General features: G+C 44.3%; 1 protein-coding gene across 1 annotated transcript; it reads right to left on the bottom strand.

Moving 5' to 3' along the window:
* Positions 1 to 3,488: 3,488 nt before the first annotated feature.
* Positions 3,489 to 5,207, bottom strand: LOC104669280 (eukaryotic translation initiation factor 2 subunit 3-like). The gene is made up of 2 exons (XM_010372220.2): positions 4,638 to 5,207; positions 3,489 to 4,325 (listed from the first exon to the last, which is right to left on the bottom strand). The coding sequence occupies exons 1-2, from the start codon at positions 5,205 to 5,207 to the stop codon at positions 3,489 to 3,491; spliced, it is 1,407 nt and encodes a 468-aa protein (XP_010370522.2).
* Between the last annotated feature and the right edge of the window lie 11,669 nt (positions 5,208 to 16,876).

Here is a 16,876-nt window from a genome sequence, read left to right on the forward strand (position 1 = left end):
ATCACTTGAGCCCTGGAGGTTGAGGCTATAGTGAGCTATGATTGCGACACTGCACTCCAGCCTGGGTGACAGAGCAAGACACTGTTTCAAAAACAAAAACAAAAACAAACAACACAACAAAAAACTCCTTTTGGAGGGCAGTGGCCAAGCCTGTAAATGCCACTCCAGGAATGGGAGCTGTTATATTCCTTCCTCTTCCACTTTCCACTGCAACCAATAAAGATGGTTTGTAACATTAAAAAAAGAAGGAAGAAAGGAAGGGAGGAAGCAGGAGAGGGAGGGAAAGAAAAGAAAAAGAAAAAACTGAAAGTTCTCAGAGAAAAATACATTACATACAAGGGATACATTACATACATGGGAGCAATGGTTGACCTCTTCTCATTAGGAACAGGGAAGCTAGGAGGTACATGAACAACATCTTAAAGTACTGAAGGAAAAAACAAAATCTGTCAACCTAGAACTCTGTATCTGGTGAAACTATCCTTCACAAATGAAGACAATAAAATCACAATGCGATACCACTACACACCCACTAAAGTAGCTAAAATTTAAAAAAGACTAACAATACCATCTCTTGGCAAGCAATTAGGAGTCTTATACAGCTGGTGAGAATGTAAAATGGTACAATCTTTCAGGAAAACAGTTTAGCAGTTTCTAAAAAAGTTAAACATACATCTACCATATGACCATCCATTCCACTTTCAAGTGTTTACCCAAGAGAAATGAAAGCATATATCCAAACAAAGAATTGGGCCAAAATGTTCACAGCAGCTTCATTTGTAATCACAAACATGGAAACGACCCAAATGTCCATCAACAGGTGAATGGAAAACAAATGGTGGTATATCCACATACTAGAAAACTACTTAGCAATAAAGACGAATGAACTATTGATACATCCAAAAACATGAATGACTTTCAAAATAATTGTGCTAGGCAGGGCATGGTGGCTCCTGCCTATAAATTCCAGCACTTCAGAAGCCCAAGGTGGGATGATTGCTTGAGGCCAGGCATTTGAGACCAGCCTGGACAATATAGGAAGACCCTCATCTCTATTTAAAAATTTTTAAAAAATGGTTGGGCATGGCGACTCATGCCTGTAATCCCAGCACTTTGGGAGGCTGAGGTGGGCAGATCACCTGAGGTCAGGAGTTCAAGACCAGCCTGGACAACATGGTGAAACCCTATCTCTACTAAAAATACAAAAATTAGCCAGGTGTGGTGGCTGGCGCCTGTAGTCCCAGCTACTCGGGAGGCTGAGGCAGGAGAATCTCTTGAACCTGGGCGACAGAGGTTGTAGTGAGCTGAGATTGCACCATTGCACTCCAGCCTAGCAACAGAGCAAGACTCCGTTTCAAAAAAAAAAAAAAAGAAGGTCCCCTGTTATTTTCCATTATAACTTCTTCTTTGTTTCCTTCTAAACACTTACCACAACATGTAATTATCTTATTCATTTGACTATTATTTCAGCTTTGTCTCCTCTACTAGAATTGAAATTCCAAAGCAAGGATCTTTCCTTACTTTTTGTTTAACCATGGTATTCAGTGTGTGGTGCATAGTAGATGTTCAGTAGACATCTGTTGAATTAATGAATGAATAGAGAGGGAATCTGGGAGTGCAGTCTGCTTCTTCTCAAATATATTTATTTCACTGACATTGTTTTCAGTTTTAACTATGAAAACCTGCCCTTGGGTATTAAAAATCATTCTATAGTTCATATGTTTTCCAGCTGTCTTCCTAATGTGCCTTGGTCTTTTTCTAGTTTGGACTTGCACTAGCTTGTTTTCTTGCTTGTTTTTTTTTTTTTTTTTTTTTTTGTAGTCCAGGCTGGAGTACAGTGGTGCAATCTCGGCTCACTGCAACTTCCGCCTCCCGGGTTCAAACGATTCTCCTGCCTCAACCTCCTGAGTAGCTGGGATTACAGGCACACGCCACCACGCCTGGCTAAATTTTGTATTTTTGGTAGAGATGGGGTTTCATCGTGTTAGGCTAGTCTCGAACTCCTGACCTCAAATGATCTACCCACCTCGGCCTCCCAAAGTGCTGGGATTACAGGTGTGAGCCACCCCACCCGGCTGGCTTGCTCGCCCTCTCTCTCTCTTTTCTTTTCTTTCTTTCAAAGAAACGGTCTCATTCTGTTGCTTAGGCTATAGTGCAGTAGCGTGATCATAGCTCACTATAACCTCTGACTCCTGGGCTTGAGGGATTCGCCTGCCTTAGCCTCCTAAGTAGCTGGGATTACAGGCCCACACCACCACACCTAGCTACTTGCTTGATTTTTTTTTTTTTTTTGCTTTCTAACATCTTTTACTTCTTGACCTTTCGAAACATCCAAAAATTAGTAATATTATAATCTGTGTCACAATCTTAACAGTTAAGAAAAAACATAAAATGAAGGCCTAGAAAAATCTTTGTTACTCATCTAGAATTATTTGTATAATAATTATTGTTACTCATCTAGAATTATTGGTATAACAGTATTTTCCAATGGAGGAAGACTATTGGATTTCAGGCATAAAACAATGCAGAAAAAAATCTCAAGGCATCACAGGGAGAGGGAGATAACTTCTGACTCTGGTTTCCCGTGTTTCAGGCCAGAAACAGCAAGGGGAGAAAAATATCTGTCCATGGGAACAAGTAATCATGCTTTAAAGGACAATTTCATTCAAACCCATTCATTTCCTTTTCATGCAAAATTTCAAAGATAAAGCAACATAAAATATGGGGCCAAAAAAAGGGAGAAGTTCTTCAAGGAGAATTTGTGCCTTTAAGTTTTTACTGGTACAACAGTCCTTCAGCCTGGAGGTACTCAAACGAATCATGAAAAAAAAAAAAACTTAATTTCAAGCAGGTTCAGTGATATATGTGTGTGCTACAGCAAAGGCTGGTTGTGGCAAAGTTTCATTTCAAACTGTATGATGTGGGCTGGGGAAGGTGGCTCACACCTGTAATCCCAGCACTTTGTGAGGCCAAGGTGGGCTGATTACCCTGAGGTCAGGAGAGACCGGCCTGGCCAACATGCCAAAACCCTGTTCTCTGCTAACAATACAAAAATTAGCTAGGTGTGGTGGCACGCACCTGTAATCTCAGCTACTAGGGAGGCTGAGGCAGAAGAATCTCTTGAACCCGGGAGGCGGAGGTTGCGGATCACGCCACTGTACTCCAGCCTGGGTGACAGAGCCAGACTCAAAAACAAAAGAAAATAAAACAAACCAAAAAACCAAAACTGCCTGATGCATAATTTTGACATTATGTGGGGACACTTAACTTCTGCCAAAATGTAGATTCAATCCAACATTATTAATTGTAGTACCTAAGTTTTCATAACCAAAAAAAAAAAGAGAATAACCTTACAGTTACCTACTAAGGTAACGAACTGTGAAATCAATTCCCCAACATTGCTTTGAAAATAAACCCCTTGGTTGTTAAGAGAAACTCCAACTTCTAACTCCATCCGAATGTATTATTTAACCGGTATTCTTCAGTCATCATCTACTGTTGGCTTGATTGTCACTCCTTATCTGATCCCAACCAATTAAACGCCAATGTTTTTCAACTCTTCTGCTAAGGGCAATTTTTTCTCCTACCTCTGTGCACACTGGATTGGTCAAAACAATTTTACACAAATCAGCCTTGACAGCTCTAACTCTCCCTCCTGTTGACAGGGATCCTATGTTCACCATGAGCACTTCATTCTTAGACAGCTTTTGAACCTTTGTTGCTTTCCTGTCTCCTTCAGTGTGTACACCTAGAAGCCGTCTAAGCAGGAAATAGGAAATTTCCAGTTCTGTGAATATCTCAGGTAAAGCTCCAACTGCACCAAGTACTTGCCCCACCATTCTGTCAGCCCGGCACAAAGTGGGGTCAATTTTTGTTCCAACTCCAATAAGACCGCCTGGAGCAGCATATTGCAGATCATTATGCTCTGCAAAAAGTGATACAATTTTGGAAAAGATTAGTTTACACATGAGTTTTCCTTCACTATCTTTGGAAACAATACCAGGTCTTACTTCTATCTCCTGGCCCACCTTTAATACTCCTTTTAGGATACTACCACCAGCTACACCTCCCTTAAGGTCATCAACTTCGCAGCCAGGTTTGTTGACATCAAAAGATCTAATACCAATAACCCGGGGCTCTGAAGTAAAGTCTCCTGGGGATACTGGAATTTTGTTTAGTATGTACTCACAAACAACTTCAATATTGTATTTCAGCTGAGTCGAAATTGGAATAATGGGAGGTCTCTCTGCTACTGTACCTTGGACAAATGCAAGGATTTGTTTGTATTGTTCTTTAGCTGGACTTTCTTTTACCAAATCAATTTTTATTTTTTTATTTTATTTTTTTCTGAGACGGAGTCTTGCTCTGTCGCCCGGGCTGGAGTGCAGTGGCCGGATCTCAGCTCACTGCAAGCTCCGCCTTCCGGGTTCACGCCATTCTCCTGCCTCAGCCTCCCGCGTGGCTGGGACTACAGGCACCCGCCACCATGCCCCGCTAGCTTTTTGTAGTTTTTAGTAGAGATGGGGTTTCATCGTGTTAGCCAGGATGGTCTCGATCTCCTGACCTCGTGATCCGCCCGTCTCGGCCTCCCAAAGTGCTGGAATTACAGGCGTGAGCCACCGCGCCCGGCCAATTTTATTTTGTAGAATCAAAATATGCTTCAGTTTCATGACCTCTATAGCAGCCAGGTGTTCAGACGTCTGAGGCTGAGGACAAGATTCATTACTAGCTATCAACGGAAGAGCTACATCCATCACTGCTGCACCATTCAGCATAGTAGCCATCAAAATATCATGGCCAGGACAGTCAACAAAGGAAATATGTCTGACTGATTTGAAGTTCCCTTTTGTCCCTGCAATGTCTGTAGGAAACTCATTAGGTGTACTGCTCCCACAAGATCTACAACATTCTGGCCGAGGGCAACTTGGGTCATCAAGTTTATAAATCTTAGCATTGGTATATCCAAGCTTGATTGTAATATTTCTTTCTAGTTCATTTTTGAACCTGACGGTGTGAACTCCAGAAATAGCTTTGACAACTGTGGATTTCCTATGAGCTACATGACCCATTGTACCCATATTAATTGTGGCTTGTCTACTGATAACTTCGTGTGAAAGTAGCGTCAACTTGGTAACATCCAACGTGGTGAGATCCTGACGCGAAAGATGTGGCTGCCCCAGAGTCACTCCAGCTTCTCCACCCGCCATGTTGCCAGAAGAGCTACTTGCTTGATTTTTTAAAGTTTGCCTAGGAGTGAGGGTTTCACCCAGGCCCTGGTAGAGGCAGGGAACATCCTTAAGCATCATTGCCTTGCTGTCTACTTAGCAAATAAAGAATGACATTTTCATGTGGCCTAATCAGAAGAGTTGATCACACTTATAACTAGGACTGGCTTAAAGACAAGTAGGGGATGGTAAGGGCTGAAGGAGCTCATTGAGAACAGAGACATGCCTCTGTTTCTTTATCATCCAACCATCAATCCATCCCCTCTTTCAGTAATTATAGTGTGCTGAGCTCAGACCCAGACAAGAACCATTCTACATGTTTTATACATATTAACCAATTTAATTCTCACAGTTACTATAAGGGTAAATACTGTTAATATCCCCAGTTTATAAATGAGAAAACATATGACCAGGCATGGTGGCTGACACCTGTAATCCCAGCACCCAGCACTTTGGGAGGCCAAGGTGGGTGGATCACCTAAGGTCAGGAGTTCGAGACTAGCCTGGCCAACATGGTGAAAACCCATCTCTATTAAAAATACACACACACAAAAAAGGCCGGACGCGGTGGCTCACGCCTGTAATCCCAGCACTTGGGGAGGCCAAGGCGGATGGATCACGAGGTCAAGAGATCGAGACCATCCTGGCTAACATAGTGAAACCCCGTCTCTACTAAAAATACAAAAAAATTAGCCGGGCCTGGCGGCGGGCGCCTGTAGTCCCAGCTACTTGGGAGGCTGAAGCAGGAGAATGGCATGAACCCGGGAGGTGGAGCTTGCAGTGAGCCGAGATCGTGCCATTGCACTCCAGCCTGGGCGACAGAGCGAGACTCCGCCTCAAAAAAAACCAACCAAACAAATAAAAAATAGCTGGGCGTGGTGGCGGGTGCCTGTAATCCCAGCTACTCCAGAGGCTGAGCAGGAGAATTGCTTGAACCCGGAGGCGGAGGTTGCAGTGAGCTGAGATTGTGCCATTGCACTCCAGCCTGGGAGACAAGAGCGAGACTCCGTTTAAAAATAATAATAATAAAATAAAATAAATGAGAAACCTGATAAGCACCTATTAAGCATTATTGTTCAGTGGTCTTTGAGAATGATCAGATAATCGTTATTGAGTCAGATAATGCAGTTTACAAAAAAAGCTATAATAGTGGTTCATGCCTGTAATCCCAGCACTTTGGGAGGCCGAGGCAGGCAGATCACAAGGTCAGGAGTTGGATAACAGCTTGGCCAATATGGTGAAACCCTGTCTCTACTGAAAATACAAAAATTAGCTGGGCGTGGTGATGGGTGCCTGTAGTCCCAGCTACTCAGGAGGCTGAGGCAGGAGAATTGCTTTAACCTGGGAGGCGGAGTTGCAGTGAGCCGAGATCAGGCCACTGCACTCCAGCCTGGGTGACAGAGCGAGACTCCGTCTCAAAAAAAAAAAAAAAAAAAAAAAAAGCTATGATAATTTCCAAATCGTTTTTGAAAGGTAATGATGATAGAACAGTATTTAAGCAAAATTACATATACTGTTTTAGGATTATGGAAAGTGTTGTTGCCATATAAATTATACATTTTAAGATGAAGTCAGTGCTAAACAGGAGAAATAAAGTGCTGTGGCTGCAGGAAGGACACTGGGGGAATGGAAAGAACACAGTATTGGGTTTGGAAAGACTTGGCACTGAATCCGGTCTCTGTTCCTCAGGAGTTCTGTGATCTTGGGCAAAGTGCATTAGCTTAAGTTTCTACAATTCTGAGTAAGAGTAATGAAGCCTCTGGAGGTCTTGTGAATTCCCCACATTGAGCTGTGCCCTTATCTGTGCTTTCCCATCACTGTCTGCAATGTCTTGCATATCATTTGCCACATGGAAAGTACCTTTATTTTTTATTCTATTTATTTATTTTTGAGACAGTGTCTTACTGTGTCGCCCAGACTGGAGTGCACTGGTGTGATCTTGGCTCACTGCAACCTCTGCCTCCCAGGTTCAAGTGATTCTCCTGCCTCAGTCTCCAGATTAGCTGGGACTACAGATGCCTGCCACCACGCCCAGCTAATTGTTGTATTTTTTAGTAGAGGCAGGGTTTCACCATGTTGGCCAGGCTGGTCTTGAACTCCCTACCTTAAATGATCCAACCACCTTGACCTCTCACAGTCCTGAGATTACAAGCATGAGCCCCCGTGCCTGGCCAGAAAGTACCTTTTTTAAAAATTAACTTTATTTATTTATTTATTTATTTATTTGGGACAGGGTCTCCTCCTGTGGCCCAGGCTGGAGTGCAGTGATACTATCATGGCTCACTGCAGCCTGAAACTTCTGGGTTCAAGTGATACTCCTTCCTCAGCCTCCCGAGTAGCTGGGATTTCAGGTGCGTACTACCAAGCCCAGCTAATTTTTTGTGTTTTAAGTACAGAGAGGGTTTCACCATGTTGGCCAGGCTGGTCTCGAATTCCTGACCTCAGGTGATCCACCCACCTCGGCCCCAAAAAGTGCTGGGATTACAGGTGTGAGCCACCATGCCCGGCTTGAACATTTCTTATTGTCATGACTTTGGGATCCTACTGGCATCTAATTAGTGGCAGCTAATGATGCTGCTAAACATCTTACAGTGCGCACAACAGCCCCCTACAACAAGACACTATCCAGCCCCAAATGTCAACAGTGCCGAGGCCGAGAAACCCTGCTCTAGAAAAAATAAAGCTAGGTACACAGTTTGAGGCTTTATCATGGGACCCCAAGTCCAGTTTTACAATCTCCAACACTGATTAGGACTAATAAATACTTGTGGAATAAATTTAAGTCTTGAAAAACCAGTTAAATGGTAAATTCAGGGCAAGTGTTGAAGAAAAATTTACCAGATACAGAAAGGAAGAGGAAGTACTTTTCCTCTTCAGTCAGGCCATCTCTTCAGACATATGTCATCTTTTTTTTTTTTTTTTTTTTTTTGAGATGGAATCTCACTCTGTCGCCCAGGCCAGAGTGCAATGGCACGATCTTGGCTTACTGCAAGCTCCGCCTCCCGGACGTGCCATTCTCCTGCCTCAGCCTCCCAAGTAGTTGGGACTATAGGTGCCCGCTGTCACGTCTGGCTAATTTTTTTTTTTTTTTTTTTTGTATTTTTAGTAGAGATGGGCTTTCACCGTGTTAGCCAGGATAGTCTCAATCTCCTGACATCGTGATCTGCCCACAGGAGATTGAGTGGATACAGGAGTGAGCCACCATGCCTGGCCATATGTCATCTTTAAAAGGATTTTCAGGCTGGGTGTGGTAGCTCACGCCTGTAATCCCAGCACTTTGGGAGGCCGAGGTGGGTGGATCACCTGAGGTCAGGAGTTCAAGACCAGCCTGGCCAACAGGGTGAAACCCCGTCTCTACTAAAAATACAAAAATTAGCCGGATGTGGTGGTGCGCATCTGTAGTCCAAGCTACTTGGGAGGCTGAGACTGGAGAATCGCTTGAACCTGGGAGGTGGAGGTCGCAGTGAGCCGAGGTGGTGCCACTGCACTCTAACCTGGGCAACAAAGTGACACTGTCTCAAAAATAAATAATTTTTTTTTAAAAAAGAAAGGATTTTCAGGCCAGATGTGTTGGCTCACGCCTTTAATCCCAGCACTTTGAGAGGCTGAGGCAGGTGGATCACCAGGTCAGGAGTTCAAGATCAGCCTGGCCAAGATGGTGAAACCCCGTCTCTACTAAAAATACAAAAATTAGCCAGGTGTGGTGGCAGGTGCTATAATCCCAGCTACTTGGGAGGCTGACGCAGAGAATCCCTTGAACCCAGGAGACGGAGGTTGCAGTGAGCCAAGATGGCACCACTGCACTCCAGCCTGGGTGACAGAGTGAGGCTCCATCTCAAAATAAAATAAAATAAAGGATTTTGCTCAGCTAGCTGGGGTGGCTCACGCCTGTAATCCCAGCACCTTGGGAGGCGGAGGCAAGAGGACTGCTTGAGCCTAGGAGTTTGAGACCACCCTGGGCAACATAGCAAGACCTTGTATCTATGGAGGAAAAAATGGATTTTCCTCTAATAAGGATCACTTTCTATTTCATGTAAAGATGGATATGTTTGAAACTTAATCCACCAGTTTTAATAATATTTAATTCTTTGTTTAAATCTTGTTTTTTTTTTTTTTTTTTTTTTTTTTGGGATGGAGTCTCACTCTGTCGCCCAGGCTAGAGTGCAGTGGCACGATCTTGGCTCACTGCAAGCTCCGCCTCCCAGGTTCACGCCATTCTCCTGACTCAGCCTCCTAAGTGGCTGGGACTACAGGCGCCCGCTACCACGCCCAGCTAATTTTTTGTATTTTTTTAGTCAGAGACGGGGTTTCACCGTGTTAGCTAGGATGGTCTCAATCTCCTGACCTCGTGATCCGCCCACCTCGGCCTCCTAAACTGCTGGAATTACAGGCGTGAGCCACCGCGCCTGGCTAAAATCTTTTCTATTTTAATTTAATTTTATTTTTTTGAGACGGAGTGTCGCTCTGTCACCCAGGCTGGAGTGCAGTGGCGAGATCTTGGCTCACTGCCACCTCCACCTCCCGGGTTAAAGCGATTCTCCTGCCTCACCCTCCGGAGTGTACCCCCACGCCCGACTCATTTTTATTGTATTTTTGGTACAGACGGGGTTTCACCGTGATAGCCAGGCTGGTCTTGATTTTCTGACCTCATGATCTGCCCGCCTCGGCCTCCCAAAGTGCTGGGATTACAAGCGTGAGCCACTGCTCCTGACCTTTAATTCTTTTAGTTACATTTTCTAGGCAACTTGATTATCTTTGATTATGTTGTTTCAGCCTATTTAATTGTATGTTAGATTTCAGGGATGGATAATGGAAACAAACAAAAAGTCTTTGCACATTTAGCTTTTTTTTTTTTTTTCCTGGAAGCGGAGTCTCACTCTGTCACCTAGGCTGTAGTGCAATGGCAGGATCTCAGCTCGCTGCAACCTCTGCCTCGCGGATTCAAGCGATTCTCACGCCTCAGCCTGTTGAGTAGCTGGGATTGCAGGCACCCACCATCGTGCCCGGCTAATTTTTCTATTTATAGTAGAGACAGGGTTTCACCATGTTCACCAGACTGGTCTTGAACTCCTGGCCTCAGGTGATCCACCCACCTTGGCCTCCCAAAGTGCTAGGATTACAGGTGTGAACCGCCACGCCCGGCCATTAAGTATTCTTTTTTTTTTTTTTTTTTTTTTTTTTTTTGAGGCGGAGTCTTGCTCTGTCGCCCAGGCTGGAGTGCAGTGGCCGGATCTCAGCTAACTGCAAGCTCCGCCTCCCGGGTTTACGCCATTCTCCTGCCTCAGCCTCCCAAGTAGCTGGGACTACAGACGCCCGCCACCTCGCCCGGCTAGTTTTTGTATTTTTTAGTAGAGACGGGGTTTCACCGTGTTCGCCAGGATGGTCTCGATCTCCTGACCTCGTGATCCGCCCGTCTCGGCCTCCCAAAGTGCTGGGATTACAGGCTTGAGCCACCGCGCCCGGCCAAGTATTCTTAAACTGTTTCTTGACTGGGCATGGTGGCTCACGCCTGTAATTACAACACTTTGGGAGGCCATAGCGAGAGGATTGCTTGAGCTCAGGAGTTCAAGATCAGCCTGGGCAACATAGGGAGACCCTGTCTCTACGAAATATAAAAATAAATTAGCTGGGCGTGGTGTCACACCTGTGGTCCCAGCTACTTGGGAGGCTGAGGCAGGAGAATTGCTTAAGTCCTGGAGGTTGAGGCTGCAGTGAGCTGTGATCGCACTGCACTCCAGCCTGGGTGACAGAGAGCTTGTCTCAAAAAATAAAATAAAATTATTTCTTGCAGTTACTAAGCGTACATTTGAATTTCTGAAGTTAACAGTATGGGACTCCTTTTAGAAGTAAACAGATTACTGAATCAAAAAATAATTAACCAGGTCGGGCAACATGGTGAAACCCCATCTTTACAAAAAAAAAAAAAAAAAAAAAAAAAAAATACCTGGGCGTGGTGGGGAGTACTTGTGGTTCCAGCTACTTTGGAGGCTGAGATGGGAGGATCACTTGAGCTCTTGGGGCAGAGGTTGCAGTGAGCCATGATTGTGCCAGTGCACTCCAGTCTGGGTGACAGAGTGAGACCCTGTCTCAAAATAAAATAAAATTAAAATTAAATAACCAAAATATACAACTATTAATGTAGAAAATGTACAATATCAAGCTGAAAATAGCAAATGAGTTCAAGAGTAGGGAGTAACTACAGTAGGACTGTGTGCGCAAAAAAGAAAAAAGAGGGTATGATGTTGTGGTCATATCACTCAAGAGTTTCCAAAGGACAGTATTAGAGATTGTAAAACAGTATGAAGTACAGTCACTAATTTCTACTTTAGTCAATCTTTTGCCTTATTTTGTTTAAAAAAAAAAAAAGGATGTCTTAAGGTTAAAACTCTTAATAAAGTCACAGAGCTTTTATTTTATAATGCTCGATTAGAAGTTAAGGAGAGGCCAGGCATGGTGACTCTCAAGCCTGTAATCCTAGCACTTTAGGAGGCTGAGGCCAGCAGATCACTTGAGCCCAAGAGTTCGAGACCAGCATGGGCAACATAGTGAGATCCTGTCTGAAAAAAAACCCAAAAAATTTAAAAATAAAATCAAAGAACTTAAGTGGGAAAGTTTTTAATCAGAATGCACAGCTGGTTGGTAGGAAATCCAGACAGCCTTGTAATACTGTCTAAAGCCCAGAGTATTGAAATGCAAATGTCTGCATTGAAACAACTGATCTCAACATAAGAGTGACTGCTTTGTTCTGGGTTATGGTTATTCCTATGTTGTCTTTTTTAGGATTTATAAGTGACCCTGTGTATTGTTTGAAGATTTGTGTGAGAGGCTGGGCATGGTGGCCGACACCTGTAATCCCAGCACTTTGGGAGGCCCAGGTGGGCAGATCATGAGGTCAGGAGTTCGAGACTAGCTTGGTCAACATGGTGAAACTATGTTTTAGTCTCTACTAAAAATACAAAATTTAGCCAGATGTGGTGGTGCACAACTGTAATCCCAGCTACTTGGGAGGCTGAGGCAGAAGAATCGCTTGAACCTGGGAGGTGGAGTTTGCAGTGAGTTGAGATTGTGCAATTGCACACCAGCCTGGACAATAGAGTGAGACTCCATCTCGAGAAAAGAAAAGAAAGAAAAAAAAAGATTCATGTGAGAGCAAATGAAAACACTTGACACTTCACAAATCAAAACACTAGTTTTGGGCCAGGCGCAGTGGCTCACGCCTGTAATCCCAGCACTTTGGGAGGCTGAGGTGGGCGGATCACGAGGTCAGGAGATCGAGACCAACCTGGCTAATACGGTGAAACCCTGTCTCTACTAAAATTACAAAAAAATTAGGCGGGCATGGTGGGGGGCACCTGTAGTCCCAGCTACTTAGGAGGCTGAGGCAGAAGAATGGCGTGAACCCGGGAGGCAGAGTTTGCAGTGAGTCGAGGATAGCGCCACTGCACTCCAGCCTGGGCTACAGAGTGAGACTCTGTAGTCTCAAAAAAAAAAAAAAAACCAAAAAAACAAAAACACAGTAGTTTTATTACAGAAGGCTGCCTTAATGCTAGAAAGCTAGAAGACAATCAACAGGAAAGATTGTCCCAAGACTGGAGAAGATAGAGCTGCAAGGAGAATAGGCAAATGTTTGCACCGTTCTCATAAATCCTGGGCTTCCTTTACACTAGACATTCCATAATTAGTTATATAAGTAGCTATTTTTAGAGTCAGGTCTGCCTATTACAGAGGCTTTTCTTTTCTTCTTGGACAGGGTCTTGCCATGTTGACTAGGCTGCTCTCAAACTCCTGGGCTCAAGCAGTACTCCTGCCTCAGCTTCCCAAGAAGGTGGGACGACAGGCATGCACCACCATACCTGGCTTTCTCCTTTCTTCTTTCTCCTCCTCATCCTTCTTTCTTTTTCCTCATCTTCTCTCATCTTCTTCGTCGTTTTTGTTTGTTTGTTTGAGACAGGGTCTCATTCTGTCACCCAGGTTGGAGTGTAGTGGTGTAATCTTGGCTCACTGCAACCTCTGTCTCCTGGGCTCAAGTGAGCCTCCCACCTCAGCCTCCCAAGTGGCCTAGACTACAGGTGCACACCACCATGCCTGGCTAATTTTTCTCTTCTTCTTCCTCTTCTTCTCCCTTCTCCTTCCTCCTTCCTCCTCCTCTTCTTTCTTCTTCTTCTCCTTTTTTTTTGAAACAAGGTTTCTCTCTGTTGCCCAGGCTAGAGGGCAGTGGCATGATCATCGATCTGTGCAGCTTTGACCTCCTAGGCTCAAGAGATCCTCCCACCTCAGCCTCCTGAGAAGGTGGGACTACAGATGCATATCACTCAACCTGACTTACTTTCTTTTTCTTTCTTTTTTTTTTGTAGAGATGGGGTCTTGCTGTGTTGCCCAGGCTGGTCTTGAACTCCTGGGCTCAAACAGTCCTCCTGCCTCAGCCTCCAGAGTCAATTTGCAGACATTCTTACATCTCCTTCTCCACCTCTACACCTCTTTTCAACAAAATCCCTATTGTTGCTTCATTAGGATTACATCAGGACTACAACAAAATCCCTATTCTTGGTGAAGTCAGGAGTCTTTTTTTTTTTTTTTTTCTCAAGATGGAGTTTTGCTCTTTTTGCCCAGGCTAGAGTGCAATGGTATGATCTTGGCCCACTGCAGTCTCCGCCTCCCAGGTTCAAGCGATTCTCCTGCCTCAGCCTCCCAAGTAGGTGGGATTACAGGCGCAAGCCACCACACCAGGCTAATTTTTGTATCTTTAGTAGAGACAGGGTTTCATCATGTTGGCCAGGCTGGTCTCGAACTCCTGATCTCAGGTGATCCACCCATCTTGGCCTCCAGAGTGCTGGGATTACAGGTGTGAGCCACCGTGCCCAGCCAGAAGTCTTTAAAAAAAAAAAAAAAAAAAAAGGAAAGAAAAAGAAAAATCAATCAATCAATGAAGGTCTGGCTCAATGGTTCACACCTGTAATCCCAACACTTTGAGGGGGTCAAGGGAAAAGGCTTGTTTGAGCATAGGGCAATATAGTGATACATCAGCCCTGCAAAAAAAAAAAAAAAAAAAAAGGCCGGGCGCGGTGGCTCAAGCCTGTAATCCCAGCACTTTGGGAGGCCGAGACGGGCGGATCACGAGGTCAGGAGATCGAGACCATCTTGGCTAACACGGTGAAACCCCGTCTCTACTAAAAATACAAAAACTAGCCGGGCGAGGTGGCAGGCGCCTGTAGTCCCAGCTACTAGGGAGGCTGAGGCAGGAGAATGGCATAAACCCAGGAGGCGGAGCTTGCAGTGAGCTGAGATCCGGCCACTGCACTCCAGTCCGGGCGACAGAGCCAGACTCCCCCTCAAAAAAAAAAAAAAAAAAAAAAAAAAAAAATTATCTGGGTGTGGTGGCACACTGTAGTCCCATCTACTTGGGAGGCTGAGGTGGGAGGATCACTTGCGCCTGGGATGTCGACACTGCAGTGAGCTGTGATTGCACCACTGCACTCCAGCCTGGGCAACAGAGCAAGACATTGTCTCAAGAAAAAAAATAAAAAATGAGTGCATTTCATGATATGTCAGTTGTACCTCAGTAAGTTTATTTTTTAAAGATGAAAGTGTCTCAAGTACTCATCCCTCTTCCCAAATCATTTTATTTCCTTTGGCAGGATACTGTTAAAATACCAAATTCTTGGCCGGGCACAGTGGCTCACACCTGTAGTCCCAGCACTTTGGGAGGCCAAGGTGGGTGGATCATGGGGTCAGGAGTTCTAGATCAGTCTGGCCAACATGGTGAAACCCCATTTCTACTAAAAATACAAAAATTAGCCAGGTATGGTGGTGGATGCCTGTAATCCCAGCTGCTTGGGAGGCTGAAACAGGAGAATTGCTTGAGCCTGGGAGGCGGAGGTTGCAGTGAGCCAAAATTGCACCATTGCACTCCAGTCTGGGTGACTGAGCAAGACTCTGTCTCAAATAAATAAATAAATAAAATTCTTTTCTAAAAGTCCTTCAGGTCATTAAGTTACCATGTGTTTATATGTGCATAAAAGCATACTGTCCACACATATGCACAAAATTTAATTGAACTCACTGGGCCTCCAGTTATGTTTTAGTGACATATGATGACTATGTGTGGCCTGGTGCGGTGGCTCATGTCTGTAATCCTAGCACTTTGAAGGGCCAAAGAGGGTGGATTACTTGAGCTCGAGAGCTCGAAACCAGCCTGGGCAACATGGCAAAACCCTGTGCTCTACTAAAAATACCCCAAAAAATTAGCCGGATGTGGTGACACACACCTGTAGTACCAGCTACTCAGGAAGCTGAGGTGGGAGGATTGCTTGAGCCCAGGAGGCGGAAGTTGCAGTGAACCAAGATCATGCCACTGCACTCCAGCTTGGGTGACAGAGTGAGAGCCCCAACTTAAAAAAAAAAAAAAAAGGCAATATCGTTTGAAATCACATTACCAGTTTTCAGCCCTGAAAGCTGAAACAGCCTCTTTTGAATCAAAAGTGATGGAAAAGAAATTCTTAGAATCCTGCAGAAAGAGGAAAATAGCATTCGTAGCATTCATATTCCTCTCACCACTATTCCATTTCTCCTAGTTCCTGATGTATTGTGTGGTTCTTTTTTTTTTTTTTTTTTTTTTTTTTGGTTTTGTTGTGTGTTTTTGTCCTGATACTGATTGTTTTGTTTTGTGGTTTGTGGTTGTGAAAATTGAGTTCGAGAATTGAAGAGAAATTGATTCTCAAGAGAGAATAAAAACAACCCTAAAGATTAGCTTGAAGAGGTCAAATATTTTTTCTTCCTTCTGTACTATAAACAAAGTGCAGGGGCAGGTACATTCCTTGTAGAAAATCATCAAACTTTTGAAATAACCCAAAGATAACTTTTTTTTTCTTTTTGAGACAAAGTCTTGCTCTGTCACCCAGGCTGGAGGGCAGTGGCATTATCTCAGCTCACTGCAACCTCTGCCTTATGGGTTCAAGTGATTATCCAGCCTGAGCCTCCCGAGTAGCTAATATTTTTGTATTTGCAGTAGAGGGGGGCGGTTCACCATGTTGGCCAGGCTGGTCTTGAATGCCTGACCTCAAGTGATCTGCCTGCCTCCCAAAGTGATGGGATTACAGGTGTGAGCTACCATGCCCAGCCTGGAGGGCTCCTGGGAGGTGGCAAGGTTTATCTCGATAAGATACATAACATAATGTCCATCATTTGAACCACTCACAAGTGTTTCAGTGGCTAAACTATATCTACAATGTTGTGTAATTATCACTATCTATACCTAAAATTTTTTTTATCATCCCTGACAAAAACTTTATACCCTAACAACTCTCCCTTAGACAAGGTGGCATGGAAATTAAAAATAAAACAAAACAGAACAAAACAAAAAAATCTCTCCCTTCCCACTCCCCATAGTCCCTGGTAGATGCTCCTCTACCAGATAGTTTTTAAATATTTGAATTTTTTTTTTTTTTTTTTTTTTTTTTTGAGACAGATGCTCGCTCTGTCACCCAGGCTGGAGTGCAGTGGCGCTATCCCGGCTCACGGCAACCTCCGCCTCCCAAGTTCAAGCGATTCTCGTGCCTCAGCCTCCTTAAGTAGCTGGGATTACAGGGGCATGCCACGACGTCTGGCTAATTTTGTATTTTTAGTAGAGGATGGGGTTTCAGCATGTTGGCCAG

The sequence above is a fragment of the Rhinopithecus roxellana genome, chromosome 4, assembly GCF_007565055.1.
Source record: "Rhinopithecus roxellana isolate Shanxi Qingling chromosome 4, ASM756505v1, whole genome shotgun sequence".
Lineage (NCBI taxonomy): Eukaryota > Metazoa > Chordata > Mammalia > Primates > Cercopithecidae > Rhinopithecus > Rhinopithecus roxellana.